Here is a 14,977-nt window from a genome sequence, read left to right on the forward strand (position 1 = left end):
GGACACTAATGGGTGTTCCAGGAGAGGGTGGGTGTAAAAGGAGTTCCAGGAGCCCCGGGTCTGTCCACAAAGTTCAATAGGTGCCTTGCCTGCAGGGCTTCTCAGAAACTTGAACAGACTGGCATGCGTTGCCAGTCTTTCATGCAAATTGTGCAAAACAGAGAAGTAAATGCACCAAAGGACATCTAGGCCCTGTCCATTGGTGACCCCGAGCTTCCCTCAGAGCTGAGAAGGTGACTCAGTCCAGCTCTCCTTTCCCAGACAGGAAAAATGTCTGCAGAGGCCCAAGGGGTGCAGGAGCTGTCACTTGTGGTATCTCAGAAACTCATGTCCTCAGACACCATAACACACACACACACACACACACACACACACACACACAGTCCCCTGTCCCCCCTGGGACATTTTTGGTATGTCAAAGAATGTACTTTGGGAAATAAAATGCTGAGCTATACCATGTTGGTGGGATACAGGAAGAAACTGACAGTTAGGGAGGCCAGCTGTGGCCCCGGCACTGTGTAAGGTGCTCATTACATGATTTATACTTTTCAAATGGTAATGTCCTCAATCCTTCCAACAACTTTCTGAAGCAGGTATTACAATTCCCACTTTGTACATAAGAAAACTGAGACTCAGAGACAGGAAGTAGTCTGTCTTAGATCACACAGAGAACCAGTCTTAAAACCAGAGCTCAAGCCCAAATCTCCTGATCCTTGGCCTTGGGCCCCTGTCAATATCTCCTCGGGAGAGGGCCCTGGTGCAGAGGTACAATGGATAGAAGCCTGGACTTTGGAGCTTGCCTGCCTGGTTCTAATCCCAGCTCTGCTGGACACTAGCTGTGTGACCATGAGCAAGTTACTTAACCTCTCTGTGCCCCAGTTTCCTCACCTGTAAGATGGAACTAATAATAGCACTACCTCATAGGGTTGTTGGAAGGATTAAATGAGTTAACATTTGCAAAGTGATTTAAACAACTGCAGGACACATGAGCACTATGTGTGTTTTGTTAAGTAAATTCAAACCAGTCCAAGGCTATATCCCAGGTGGGCCAGCAGGTCCCTCCTGCCAAGCGCCCCCACTGCCCACAGTCCACGTCCGCCCGCACCTGGTCGTCCAGGGGGAGTTCGCAGAAAGCTGGGATGTACTTGGCCCACTCAACGAGCACCAGCAGCTGCTCCTTCATGGACTCGCACACGTCGGCAATGCTGGCGATCTTCTTTGCCCGGATGTCTCCATTGATCCCAGAGACAGGGGAGGTGATCTGGGGGGAGATGAAGGAAAATGCTGGGGATGGCTGGGCTGCCCCACACACCCTGAACCCTGCAGAGGCCCCTCCTCAGATAGTGTCCCTGTCTGGAAAAGGGGAGATGGACTGTGGGTGCCGTCTTGGCTCGGAGGAAGTTTAAGGGAAAATGGGCAGAAGGAAGGATGCTGAAGAAGCCCTGCTGCCTGCCCCTGCCTCCTCTTCCTCCAGCTCCTCAGAATCCCAAGGAACCCCTCAGCCCTAGGGGAGAAGCAGGGCAAAAATCCTCATCCTCGTCTGATAGATGAAGAAACCACAGCCCAGAGAGGTGCTGTGATTGGCCCAAGGTCAACAGCAAGAGGCTGACTGAGTCCCAGCTTGCTACTCTGTCCACTTGTTCGCGGCTCTGTTGTCCCGGGGCTAAGCTGATCTCAGGCCCTCGGGGAAGGCAGAGAGCTGCTTGGCCGGCACCACGTGGGCGGTGGGATGAGCTGGAAAGTGCCCCCGATGCCAGGCCTGCGTCCCACTTTTGTCTTTGCTACTAAACGGCCGTGTGACACTGGACTCGGCTTCCCTTCCCTGACATCTGAGGGTCCTCCTAGCTGCTGCTCCAGGGCTTGGCTGGGGAGGGCGGGGTGGAGGGGAGACTCTTCTTCAGTGTGTGGGGTCCCAGGTGGGTGGAGCGGTCACCCCAGTACCTGCTGGGACAGGACCTCCGCCTGCAGGAGCGCATTGATGGAGGGCAGACTGCTGTCCTCATAGCTTGACCTGCGAGTGCTGATCCGGTCCCGCTCATTTTGGACGGCTGTGAGGACAGCAGAGAGAAGTGAGGAGGGAGGGCAGGGATACGGAGGAGGGGAGGGCTGTCGCATGACTGATGAGGAATGGGTGAGGCACAAGGGGAGAGAGTTCAGCCCTGACAGAGTTTCTGCAGGGCTACCCTGCAGGGAAGGAGGCAGTTGGAGGTGGGTGTAGGAGGGGTGAGTCCAGGGGACAGAGCCCAGATCAACTTGTGGGAAGGAAGGGAGACAGATTCTAACCCAGCTTGTTAGAACTTTCCAAATGCCAAAGCTGCCTCAACACAGTGCAGGGACTGCAGGAGTGACCCACCCATCCCTGGAGGCATGCAAGACAACGATGACTTGGCAGAGGGCTTAAGGTGAGTCTTGAGCATTGAAGAGGGGATCTGTCTAGATAACAGATTTTCAAGCTCTGTTTTGGAAAAGGATCCCTTTCTTTCCAGATGAAAGTGTGTAAAACAAGCAAAATGAATTCCTCTGGGTGACAGGAGATGGCCCAGGGTTTCCTAAACACTGAGGCAGAAGGCCTGGACCAGGGGATCGGGAGGCCCTGCCTGCCCTGACGGTCTCATCCATCAGCAGGAGCTGCAACGGATCCAGGCTACCCTTCTCAGAGACAGCAAAGGTACGCTGTCCTCCCCCTGCCCACTGCTGGGCTCTCTCCCAGGAACTCAGAGATCTGGGGCCTGTGTCCACCAGGGCCCCACACCCCACTGCGTGTCCCCTTCTGGGCCAGTCTTGGCCGGAGATATAAGATGGACCTGCTGCCTTGGCCCTGTCCCTTGGACTCTGAGAAGCCTTCCTGTGCAATGAGGCTTCGCTGAAGCTGGAAGGAGGGAGGACGCGGTGGGAGTAGACCCAGTTCCTGTTCGAAATTGCCACTCGCTCTCTGTGTGCCAGTAGAACAGTGATGGCGAACCTATGACACGCATGTCAGAGGTGACATGCGAACTCATTTTTTTGGTTGATTTTTCTTTGTTAAATGGCATTTAAATATATAAAATAATATCAAAAATATACATCTTTGTTTTACTATGGTTGCAAATATCAAAAAATTTCTATATGTGACACGGCACCAGAGTTAAGTTAGGGTTTTTCAAAATGCTGACACGCCGAGCTCAAAAGGTTCGCCATCACTGCAGTAGAAGTCACTTCCTTTCTCTGGGCCTCAGTTGCCCCATCTATCAGCTTTTGCTTCCCAAATTGTCTCTCCCATCTCAGAAACAGGCAGTTTATTCCCCCACTTCCAGCCTGGGAGTCTTTCTCTCACATTCCAGCTCTACACATGCCCCACATGTGTGAGTGGTCCTTACGGAATCCATCCTGGCTCCCACTCTGCCTGGGCCCTGACTTCTCGGCCCTGGAGTAGTCCGGGACCTCCTCTCTGGTCCCTTTGCTTCCAGCTTTGCCCCTACAGTCCATGCATCTCTCAGGTCATACCCCTCCACGGCTCATTTTGGACCAGTGCCTCCCCATCTCCCTCGGAGTGAAGGCACAACTCTTCCCTGTGGCCCTTCTCTCTGATCCTCTTCGCTACTCTGTCCCCCAAACTTGCCTCACTGCTCCTCTGACACACTCTGGTGCTGCTGTTCCCACTGCCTGAAATTCTCTCCCCTATAGCTTAGCGGCATCTTCATGTCACTCCTGTCCCCGTGCAAATGTCACCTTCTCAGAGGTACCCTCTCTGACCACTTGTCTGAGCGGCATTCCCCCCTCACACTCTGCCCTGCATCCTGCTTCCTTCTTCCTCTTGGCACTTATTGCAGAATCTTATGCTCATTTCTTTACTCTCTGTCTCTCTCAGAAGAAAAGCTCCAGAAAGAACTCCCTCTTGTTCACTTCTGTGGCCCCAGCGACTAGAACAGAGCCTGGCACATAGTAGGTGCTCAATTAATATTTGTTGAGTGAATGATAAAAAGCTCTGTTTCTTGGGAGTACCCTAGGCCCTGTGTCTCAGTGGAACATTGACATTCCACCTATTCAACTGTCTCTGGATTTCACACATTGTTGAAATCAGAGAATGAAAGGCAGACAGTCAGTGGTTCTCAACCTTCCTAATGCCACGACCCTTTAATACAGTTCCTCATGTTGTGGTGAGCCCCAACCATAAAATTATTTGCGTTGCTACTTCATAACTGTAATTTTGCTACTGTTATGAATTGTAATGTAAATATCTGATATGCAGGATGTATTTTCAGGGGTCGCAACCCACAGGTTGAGAACCGCTGGAATGAAGCCAGGAATCAGGGGGATAAAATACAAGTCCCAAGATAAGAAATCTCTCCAGAGACCCACCACCCTGCATGGGGCAAGCTCCCAGAACCACTCCCCAGCCTTACTCCTGCCCCACCTGCCCTGCCCACACCCTCCCACAGAGGCTGCCCGCACCCACCAGGGCGCCAGGAGGAGGCAGGCTGAATAAAAGGGCTGCTGTCAGCAGCTGCGGATTGGGCTCCTCAAGGTTAGGCCGGCCTTATCAGTGCCCGGCGCGAGCTCAGTCACGGAATGATGTTTTCCAAATGTTTGCTCAGTATTAGCAGGGTCGGGGACCTAATGTAACTCCTATTGAATATTAACCAACCTGGGCAGAGGCAGAGAGGAGGATGAGCTTGTCTTCTCAGAGAACCCCTGGATGGGGGCTACTAGGGGCTGAGCTGAGGTTCCAAGAAAGGGCCCACCACCAACCCACACCTCTTGCACCCCTGGCCCTGCTTCCTGGTTCTAGGTGTCCAATTCCAGGAGCTTGCATTTGTCCTAGGACCACCAAGTAAGTGTCGGGTTATAGGAAAGAATTCCCGACCTACTGTTAGGCCCCCTGGTCCCCAGGTTTCTCCCCAGAAAAACTTGCCACTCAGGGAACTCACTTTTGGCCACCATGGAATAAGCTCTGGCCAAGTCTTACAGGTCTCTGAGATTTAGAGCCCTTCCCTGGGGTCAAGAGGAAATTTCAGGGATCTAGGCCCAAGATGATTCCCACGCTGGTCCCTCCCAGTTTCAATCCTGGGAGCTTGGTACCTGCCCAGCTCTGGGAGCCTGAGTTCTAGTCCTGACTCCACCCTTGAGTCAATCATGTCACTTCTCTTGCCTCAATTTCCCCATCTGTAAAGTGTATGAAGAAGTAGATTTGATAGCCTCATATACACCTGTCTTATCTATAAATTTTGTTTGCAGCCCATGTCTTCCTGTCTAGTCTATAAATTTTGTTTGCAGCCCATTTAAAAAAATATATGTCAAGTACACAACGTTATAATTTGACATCTGTATACTCTGCAAAGTGAGCTTCCTCAAAAGTCTAGTGACTATCCATCACCATACAATTCACCCTTCAGGGCTACTTTTGGGTTTAAATGACTGAATTCTGCTAAGACCATCAAGAAAGAAAAATGAAAACTTGTCCCAGCTCTTCTGATCCCCTTGGCTTCCAAGAATTTCTCTTGGCTTTGGGAAGTTCTTACCAGGCTATAAAACTTAGACAGAACTAGTAATATCCTTACTTCCCAGAGCTTGACCACAGTGGCGACTGAACACTTTGCTACCCTGGCCTATTTTCAAAGCAACCAAGGGACACGAGCACATGTCACAATCTTAACCCAGGTGTGTAAATAAGCACCAACATTTACTCGCCTACACTGACTTGCCATCAGCCAATTCTCCTGTCCTCCTGACATGATGCCACCTTCCCTGAGCCAAGAAGCAATTTTCAAGGCTAAGCAAGGGCAGAATTGCCTGGTGCTCCCACTCCCCTTCTAGGAGCCAGGATGTGGGCCTGTGCCTCCTTGGCAGCTGAGGGGGAAGACCGGGAAACAAACACACAAGTCCCAGTGCCTGTGGTGAGGCTCACAAAGCTGGGAGGGACCACTACCAACCCCCTCATCTTACAGAGTCCAGAAGGGGCAGAAACTTCCCTGAAGTGACACATGGGAAAATGACTGAATGCTTAACAAGAGACACATACAATGGCAGATCAAAGCTGGGCCAGGCCACATACAGCCCAGGAAGGCTGCTAACCTTCTCCCACCTGCCTGTCACAAGGCCTGCAATTTTAACACGAGAGATTCATTCTCTTGAACCTAAAATCGTGACTGTGGGGTAATAGAACCACTGACTATTAGAACCATAGACTCTCAGGCCCTGAGACTATAGTTCTCAATCTTCCTCTTGTCACCAGCTCTTCATACATACAGGGGTGGGCAAAAGTAGGTTTACAGTTGTAAGTACGCAAAACAGTTTATTTTTGTATTGTTATCTATGATTGTATTATTATTACTACTACTACTACTATGAACCTACTTTTGCCTGCCTCTGTGTATCACATCCCCATCTGCAGCATTTCTCATTCCACAGAGTGGTTCCCAACTTGGAGGTGAGAGTGGGTGAGAGAGGCTTCACACCACTGAACACCAGGCAGGGAGAGGTGGGGGGCGTTCGTCCTCTGCAAAAGCTCCTTCCCCACTTTGAGAACCCCTGAGGTCTGGATGCTAGAATGATGTTGAGAGCAGGAGGGGGCTACTCCTTCACCAGGGTGAGCAGGCCCAGGTTTGCCACAGGACTCATGAGCTCACGCCAAGGCCCTATTAGGATGAGTCATAGAAGACAGTTCCTAGGGAGGGAGCAGAGAAAACAAGGTCTCAGAGGCAAAGATGGGGAGGGGAGGTGACCACAGCTGAGCTCCTCTCCCCATTAGGCTCAGCAGGCTGGGTCCCAGGTTCCCACTGTGGAGTGGGATGGGGGTAGGAGGTGTGCAGGACTAGACCAGAGGTCTAGCTGTGAGCTAGAAGTGAAGGCCTGGGGGCTAGTCCTAGAGCTGGGAAGTGTGAGTTGAGAGTAGAAAAAGATGAAGAGATTTGAAAATGGAAAGTTATTTTTAGAAGCAGTTAAACGATTTTTGCTTCCTGAGCTTGGGTTGAGTGTTCCTGAGGTATGGAAGGCATAAAGCAAGCAACATGGAGGTGTCGTCCAAACAGCACTGAACTTACGTTCAAAGCTCTGGATTCAAACCCCACATTCTGCATTGACCAGCTCTGGGGCCTTCGGCAAGTTGCTGAGCCATTCTGGCCTCCGTTCCTTCATCTATAATAATAGTGCCACCACAATGCCCTAACTGGTTTGGCTCAGTGGATAGAGTGTCGGCCTGCGGACTCAAGGGTCCCAGGTTCGATTCTGGTCAAGGGCATGTACCTTGGTTGTGGGCACATCCCCAGTAGGGAGTGTGCAGGAGGCAGCTGATCGACGTTTCTCTCTCATCGATGTTTCTAACTTCCTATCTCTCTCCCTTCCTCTCTGTAAAAAATCAATAAAATATATTTTTTTAAAAAAAGAATAATAGTGCCACCACACACAGTTGTCATAAGAACAAAAGGAACTATCCATCATGGAAAAGCCTGGCCCAATGATTGGTGTCTGCTGGTATCAGGAGGCCTGGAGAGACCTCAATCAATGCACTGTGTCTTCCCCTTCTCCACTCCCCAGGACAAGTCCAGTGTCCTGCTCCCATTCCCTAGGATGGGAAAACTTGGACTCACCTGATACTCAAGCATGACGACTAAGGAACTGGGCACTTGTCCCTGGGACAGGAAGCTCAGGAGCAGAACTCCCCCCCCCCCCCCCCACCTCATATTTGCTGAGTCTGGGTAGTACATGGACATTTGCAATATCATTCTCTAGTCTATACCTTTCTTAATGTTTGAAATAGCAAAGAAAAAACACCAGACTTGGCTGCCTTGTGGTGGAGAAGGCAGGCAGGGGTGGTGGTGGCTGGGAACCCGCTCAGACACAGTGGGAGCTTATCTTTTTGAATCGTTCTCAAGACCAAGCCCAGCCCCTCCCTATGGTCAGATTTCTAGGCCCTTCCTTCTCTCAGCCATTAGTCAGTCACCCTGGGGCCTGTTCCTGAGTCATAAAGCTGTGTCCCCAGTTGTAAATGACTGTGGGGAGCTGTGGTGCGGGTGGGGCAGTGGTGGCAGGGGGAGGGCCGAAGCTCACCTTCCTTCTTCATGCCAGCCCGGAAGCACTTCTTGAGCCTGCAGTAGCGGCACTGGTTCCTCTTGTCTTTGTCCACCACGCACTGCCGACTAAATCTGGGGAGGGCTTTGGATGGTTGGATGGAAAAGGGACAGCCCTCCCGCCCCCGAGACTGAACTAGAACCCTGGCCATCTGGTTGATCCCCAGCCTCTTTGCTGCAACTAACCCTTCATCCCAGAAGTTCTCATGTTAACCATAAAAGCTCAATGGAGTCCAACCCTGTCTTATTAAATGTAGGGAAACTGAGGCTCAGAGAGGCAACCCGTAGACCTGGATCACTCAGCCTGAGGTAGAGCCAGGTTGGGAACCCTAGTCCCTTGAGTATCAAAGCACCACTCTTTCCACCACATCCTACTAGTATGAGAGCTCGGAGGCCAGAGCAGGCTCCTGGTTATAGCTAACGGTCAATACGTGGTCCACTAAGCCAGAGATATAAGTAGCGGCAGTGCCTCACAGTGGCTATGAGTGGGGCCCTGGGTATCAACCTGGGCTCTGCCATTGATTTGAGCTGGGTTACCTTGAACAAATTCCAAGCCCTCTCCACGCCACAGCTTCCTCCTCTATAAAATAGGAATAATAATAGTAACCACCTCAGAGGGGCGTTGACAGGGGAAAATAATACACGGATGGAGCCTGGCACAGTATCCACACATGGCAAATGTTTCTAACCAATGGCAATTATTTTATTATTGCTGTCACGCAGAATGGCAGGTGCTTTTAAAGGAGGAATCTCCGAGGCTTTAGGAAGCCCTTGGGGCAGGTGGAAAGGCCTGGGGCCAATCTCCTATCTGCCCTAGAAAAAGCACCAGTTTGAGGGTTGGGCCCAATCCTCAGAGGCTTGATCCTAAGCTCATGGGTCCTTATTTGCTAAGTGGGGAAATAACAGTGGGTGAGTGGACTTAGTATGGTTCCTGCATATAGTAAGGGCTCAATAAAGGGCAGCCATAGCTTTCTGATCCGTGAATGAGTTTCCTAGGATGGCTGTTCCCATCTGGAACCACCAGGCCTAGGAAACCAGAGGAGGCTTGAAGACATAGAAGGGCGGATGCCTCTGGGGCCTAGTAGGGAGATGACAGACCCTGGGGAACATTGACCCAAGTGTGCCTATTTCCCAGCTGGAGAAATCAAGACCCCAGCAAGCGAGCGGGCTCCGCACCTGCAGGAGTACATGTGGTTCTTTCTCACGCTCCTCCGGAAGAAGCCCTTGCAGCCATCACAGCTTGAGGCGCCGTAGTGTTTGCCTGTGGCCCGGTCTCCACAGATGGCGCACAGGGCACTGACACCGAGGTTGTTGGTCGCATTGAGGTTAGCACCTTCTGATGGGGATGTGTCTGCACGAGAAGAGAAAAGAGGAGGACTCAGAAGCGCAGAAAGTCACGTCCTGGAGGCCCTGTTTTTCTGGTGGTTTAAATTTACAAACCAATATGAATGTTGTGGGGAGCTCCCCAGGGCTTCAGCCTCAGCCAGAATGCCATGCCATCCCCACTCCCTCAGTGACCTTGGACAAGCCCCTTGGCCATTTGGAACCCCTGTTTGGCATCTCTAACTTAGGTATCATTGTGACAGTGACTTCACAGAGTTGTTTGTGAGAGTCTGCTCCCTTCATGATGGAGACTGCTAGCCCAGCTTTCTCTGGGAAGTAATGAAAACTTGGCCACACTCTAGGATGCTTCCAGCCCTTATAGACCCTGATTGACTGGGCATAGAGGGCTGTGGAAGGGACAAATATTGCAGTGTCTGCCCAGAACCAGGTCTTGCCATTTATTTCTTATTGAGTGACCATGGCTGGGTGGGTCTCAGCTTAGTGCCTAGGGGCCCTGACAAGCCTCCCGGGAAATGAGAAAACATGCACCAAGGACTGTGGCTCATTTGCCCTCCCGGGAGGGTCATGACAAGGAAATATGCACCCCTCAAATACCTCTTGTCCCAGAGGCAAAAGCTACTGCATCAACATAAATGTGAGGAGGCGTAAAAGAGGCAGGTGACAAAGATCTTGGATTGGATGCTGGGGTCTCTGGTGCTAGTACTGATGCTGCCACTAATTGGCCTGTGACCTTGGGCAAGTTTGTTTCCTTGCTTCAATTTCCCCGGGGCCTCAGTTTCCCTGAATATAAACAGGGCAGTTCTACTGTTCTAGTGGTTTTCAATTATTTTTTAAAAATTCAGTAGCCGAACCCTCTTTTTATAAGCAAATCTTCCACCAAGGATAGACCTCTTGGAGACGATGGTAAACCCTATGTCCCATCTCCCCTGAAGAATGCATGCATGTGCACAGCACACGAAGTCGTAACACTCTGTTCTCATAGAACCCTGAGGCCGACCTTGAATTCCTAGGGAACAACCAGTTAAGCACTGGAGAGGGGCATGGCGCTGCGGTAAGACCACAAAGTCTGGAGCCCTTTGCCCAGTTAGAATCCCAGCTTGCCCACCTCTTACTGGTAGCCCTGTGACCTTGGCTGAATTAATTAACTTCTCGCCTTCCTTTCCTCGGCTGTAAAATAGGAGGAAAATGCCCTAGGGCTGTTGTGTGTTGTGGTGATTCAGGCAAGTGTTCGTCACAGAATAAGCATGATATCAGCATTTGTGAAAGAACTTTTCTGCAGAAGAAAACTCTCAGAGCACAAGACTTCCCGCCTCCATGTGCGAGCAGACTCCGCTGCATTTCATCCTGCCTTCACCTGGCTGAACATCTCCTAGTCTCCCGAGGGTGCCCAAGAGTGCGGCCCCCTCCACTTGGTGAATTATTCCTGGAGATGGGGATAATTGTTAAGCCGTGCTGGTGCCCTTTCTCCCTCAGCCTCGCCTCCCCAGACCCCTGGGAAGAGCTGACCCCACAATTTCTGGCCATTCAGGATGAGGTTGGGGGAAGGGGTGCCCACATCCTGGGCAGGATGGGCTGGGTGCTGCCAAGTATATCATCTCATCCCTGGAGTCAGCCCCATTCTCCAAGTGAGAACACCAAGGCCCAGAGAGGACAAGTGGCTTGCCCAGGGTCATCATACTGCTGGGAAGTAGAGGAGCCAGATATATGGCCCAGGGGTACTGGGTGATTCTGGCCATTGCTGCCCTTGTTGGGGTGTCTACTGGGGTCTCTGCAGCAAGGAACCCCTGTTGCTTTTGGTTCTGAATCTGAGATGGGGACAGATGGGGAGCTATCCTTGGAGCCTTTGAGCTACCAGCCCAGGATGTATGGCAAACATAACCCCAACTCTCAGACCAACTCTGAGACCACTTCAAACTCTAGTAAAGAATGTAAACCCTTCTTATAGGCATTCAGAGTTCCTGAGAGGACTCAGGTGGGGCCAGGACCAGTTACCAGAGCTAAGATATTAAGTACCTTATCTTATTTCATCCTCTGGTAAGCCCTGGGGTGGGTGCTATTATTTATTCCCATTTTACAGATGAAGAAACTGAGGTTGCAACAGGAAAGAATCTATGCCAGAATTTGAGCCCTAATCTTTCTGGCTCCAGGGCAGGAGGCTGCCTGTCTTCAGGTCACCCAATCAAAGGGCTTGGCTCTGCCTCGGGAGCACAGGATTCCCGGGAGCTGGAGGCATGCGCTCTGTAAGGTAGATGGCACCAACCCCAGGGAGCAGCCTGGGGCTGGGTTGTGGCCAGGAGTGTGACAGTACACATTGTCCTTGTGGGGTCACATGGCACCCACCTAGGGCAGCAGCTCCTTAGTTTACCATTTCCTGCATGTTTGTCCCTCAGTTCCTCACATGACCCTTGGATACTCCTAAAAGCGGCCAGCAAGCAGACTTGGGGTGATTAAGCCCATTTTGTAGAAGAGACCAGGAGAGGAGGGGTGACATGCAGGTCATACAGTAAGTGGATGGCAGAGACAGGTGAGCAGTTGGTGAGACTGACTATGGACAGTGCCCACTGACCACAGGCAGAGCAGTCACCTTTTTCCAGCTGGGCCAAACTGACCACAAGCCTTAGAGGCCTGGGCTGAAGCCACAGAGCCGGGGCAGGAAGGCAGGTGGCAGGCTGGCCTCGGCTGGCTGCCACCCACTTCTCCACCGAGGCTGACTTGCCACCAGTTAGGGACCTTTTTCTCCAGAAACTTCCTGGCTTTCAAGTCCCTTTCCTCCCCCAACCTCCTTGTGAAGGAGAACACTCCCCCCTCAGATGGCTCTCGGTGATTATAAACCTGGAGAGACACATACAAGCAATAAGATCTGCTCAAAGACAAATGGACATATTGCTGATGAGAATCTCATTTGGTGAATGGCAACGTCAAAATCCTGCACATCATGTCTGCATAATTGTGCCCACCGAACAGCACCGGCCCCCAGGGCAAGGATGTGCACATATACACAAGCAGGTACACACAGGGCATGAGTCAGAATGCCCATGCAGAAACACAGGGCACACAAACAAACCCACATCCATGGTACATGTGTGCACACATCCACAGTCACATGTACACGCTCACCGCCACTTCCGTACATAAGACAAACACAGGCACCTCTAGAAACAGCAACCAACACAAACCCACTCAATGTACAAACACAAACGAAAATGGACACAGAACAGGTGCACACAGACAAATGTGCACAAAGATGCAAACGGTTTCTGTGGGCACACAGTTGCCAACCCAGTATATCACCTCCCACCCACTTACAGGGGAACTCATGCGTGCGCACCACACCAAGAAGAGGCCATGATCACACACACACACACACACACACACACACACACACACACACACTACTAAGTGGTGTCTCATTTAGCAAAACTTCCCTGAGAGCTCCATTTTCTCTAAGTGGGGCATTCACCCCAGGAAAGTCTCAAAGACACCCTGAAACACAGGGTGCCTCCATCTACTGTCTCCAGGGACTGGACGTGCCTCTCCACCTCCCCAGACCTAGGCCCAAGGGATTCAGGAAGGGGCCATGTTGGACCCAATTACTAGGGCTGGATGGTAAGAAGGAACTCACTGTCATGTCCCTGCTCCCAGTGACGCGCTGAGCAGGATGGCTTTGAGGTACGAGGGACTGGAAGGGCCTGACAGGGATTCCTGGGGCCACTTTTGCTGGGGATATGCTCTTGCAGGCCTCCCCTGGCCCAGAATGCCTCTGGTCACTGTGCCTGGGCACATTTCCTTTCCCTGGCAACGCCCGTACTGGCCTATCAGACCAACCTGGCCATCGTCTATCATTCTCCTCCCAACCCCAAACTGAGTGCCGGAGACCTGCTCCCACACCTGGGCACACCTGGCCCCAACTGGCATTCCTGGGCACACGTGCCTCCACCTACCATTGCCCATCGTCAACACCTGCACATTCTCAAATTCCAGGGTGGTGTAGGCTGGGTCCAGCGCAGCACTGTAGTCGGCCATGTCCATGTCGACCAGGGTTTTGGAGAGGCGCATCCTCCCCCTCCACTCCTCAGTCACTTGCCCTGCCCAGGATGCCCACCCGGAAGGCTCCAGGCCCAGCCGGCCCCCGCCCTTCACCCTCCCCCTGCCTCCTCCCAGGTGCACTCTCTGCCTTCCTGCCTTTCAAACTGTCCTCTGGGAGGATCTCCCGGAGTCTGGGCCTAGCCTCCCAGAAGGGGTGGAGGCTCTGCCAGGGAGGGGTGGGGGTTAATGGTTAATCGGCTCCCCCACTGGTGGATAGTCTGGGCGGGGCTGCAGGGATTTGGCTGTTTGTTGGTTTCTGCCTGACACCAGGGGTGCTACTACAACTGGTGGGGCCTTACTCACCAATATTCTGTTATTGATTCTGCAAGATGGAGAGGCTAACTCATCAGCACTCATTTGACCCCCTGACTCAGCCACCCTCCAAGTCATTGTCACTCCAAGTCAGGCATTCTAGCTGATATGCTGGGACGCTGAGAGCCACCACCAAGGTGCCCTAATTCAATGACTTCCCAAATCATTGACTTTTACCCTTAATGCTCTTACAGATAAGCTGCCTCATGGCTCATGAATTAAAAACCCAAATTCCAGGCCAGATGCCAATCTTCTGGATCCTCGTCCTGGGAGCTTCCTTCCCATTTCCTACTTCCTTTAGGGGCAGAATGGATAGGCAGTTTGGTAGAGCCGGACTCACCTCTGGTTCCACTCCCCTGCTCCCCAGCACCCCACTCTGGCCACCATAGCTCCACAGCGCCCAGCTGCTCAGGCCCAGACCACCTCCATCTCCCATTTCCCTGTCACAGCCTCCTGGTTCCCTCCCTCCCTCGCTCCAGAACAGGCAGAGGCAAGGCTTGCAGCCCCACAGGCCCGGGTTTACAGTCAGACACCTACCACCTACTAATCGTGACCTTGGGCAAATTATTTTGGGTGAAATGCATTTTATAGAGGAGGAAACTGAGACTCAATCAAGCACCAGGGTGGTCTGAGTGTTAAGTGAGATGGCATTAATAAAGCACCAAGCCGAAACCGGTTTGGCTCAGTGGATAGAGCATCGGCCTGCGGACTGAAAGGTCCCAGGTTCGATTCTGGTCAAGGGCATGTACCTGGGTTGCAGGCACATCCCCGGTGGGAGATGTGCAGGAGGCAGCTGATCGATGTTTCTCTCTCATCGATGTTTCTAACTATCTCTCTCCCTTCCTCTTTGTAAAAAAATCAATAAAATATAAAAAAATAAATAAATAAATAAAGCACCAAATGGTGCCTAGCAAGTGTCCTTCCCTTCTGCTCCCTGACACCCCTTCTTGTCTCCCTCATTCCTCTCCACCATCTCCTGCCTTTGGAGTGGGCATTGTGGGAATGCCACCTGAGCAGCTGCACACTAGGGTCTTGGGCTTGGTTTAATGCTCTGCTGTTGCTGAAATTCTTAATAATTTCTGAACATAGGGCCCTGCCTTTTCATTTTGGACTGGGCCCTGGACATGGTGCAGCTGGTCCTGTCTGCCTTCAGCTCATGGCTCATCCATTTCTCCTCATACCTCCAGTCC

General features: G+C 51.8%; 1 protein-coding gene across 5 annotated transcripts in view; it reads right to left on the reverse strand.

The window, feature by feature from the left end:
- HNF4A (hepatocyte nuclear factor 4 alpha) overlaps positions 1-14,977 on the reverse strand; it is a 59,095-nt gene that overhangs the window by 11,169 nt on the left and 32,949 nt on the right. The window contains exons 1-5 of one of the 5 annotated variants that reach the window (XM_070420889.1): positions 13,331-13,583; positions 9,222-9,396; positions 8,026-8,120; positions 1,942-2,048; positions 1,106-1,261 (exon numbers count right to left, since the gene is read on the reverse strand). In XM_070420889.1, the coding sequence (XP_070276990.1) occupies positions 1,106-1,261; positions 1,942-2,048; positions 8,026-8,120; positions 9,222-9,396; positions 13,331-13,445 (648 nt within the window). In that variant the 5' untranslated portion in view covers positions 13,446-13,583. Of the gene's footprint in view, positions 1-1,105; positions 1,262-1,941; positions 2,049-8,025; positions 8,121-9,221; positions 9,397-13,330; positions 13,584-14,977 lie in introns of those variants that run through there. The other 4 variants (XM_070420887.1, XM_070420890.1, XM_070420888.1 and 1 more) reach the window with 4 other exon arrangements.

The sequence above is a fragment of the Myotis yumanensis genome, unplaced genomic scaffold (genome assembly GCF_028538775.1).
Source record: "Myotis yumanensis isolate MYYU_CA2020_CCGP unplaced genomic scaffold, mMyoYum1.0.hap1 SCAF_7, whole genome shotgun sequence".
Lineage (NCBI taxonomy): Eukaryota > Metazoa > Chordata > Mammalia > Chiroptera > Vespertilionidae > Myotis > Myotis yumanensis.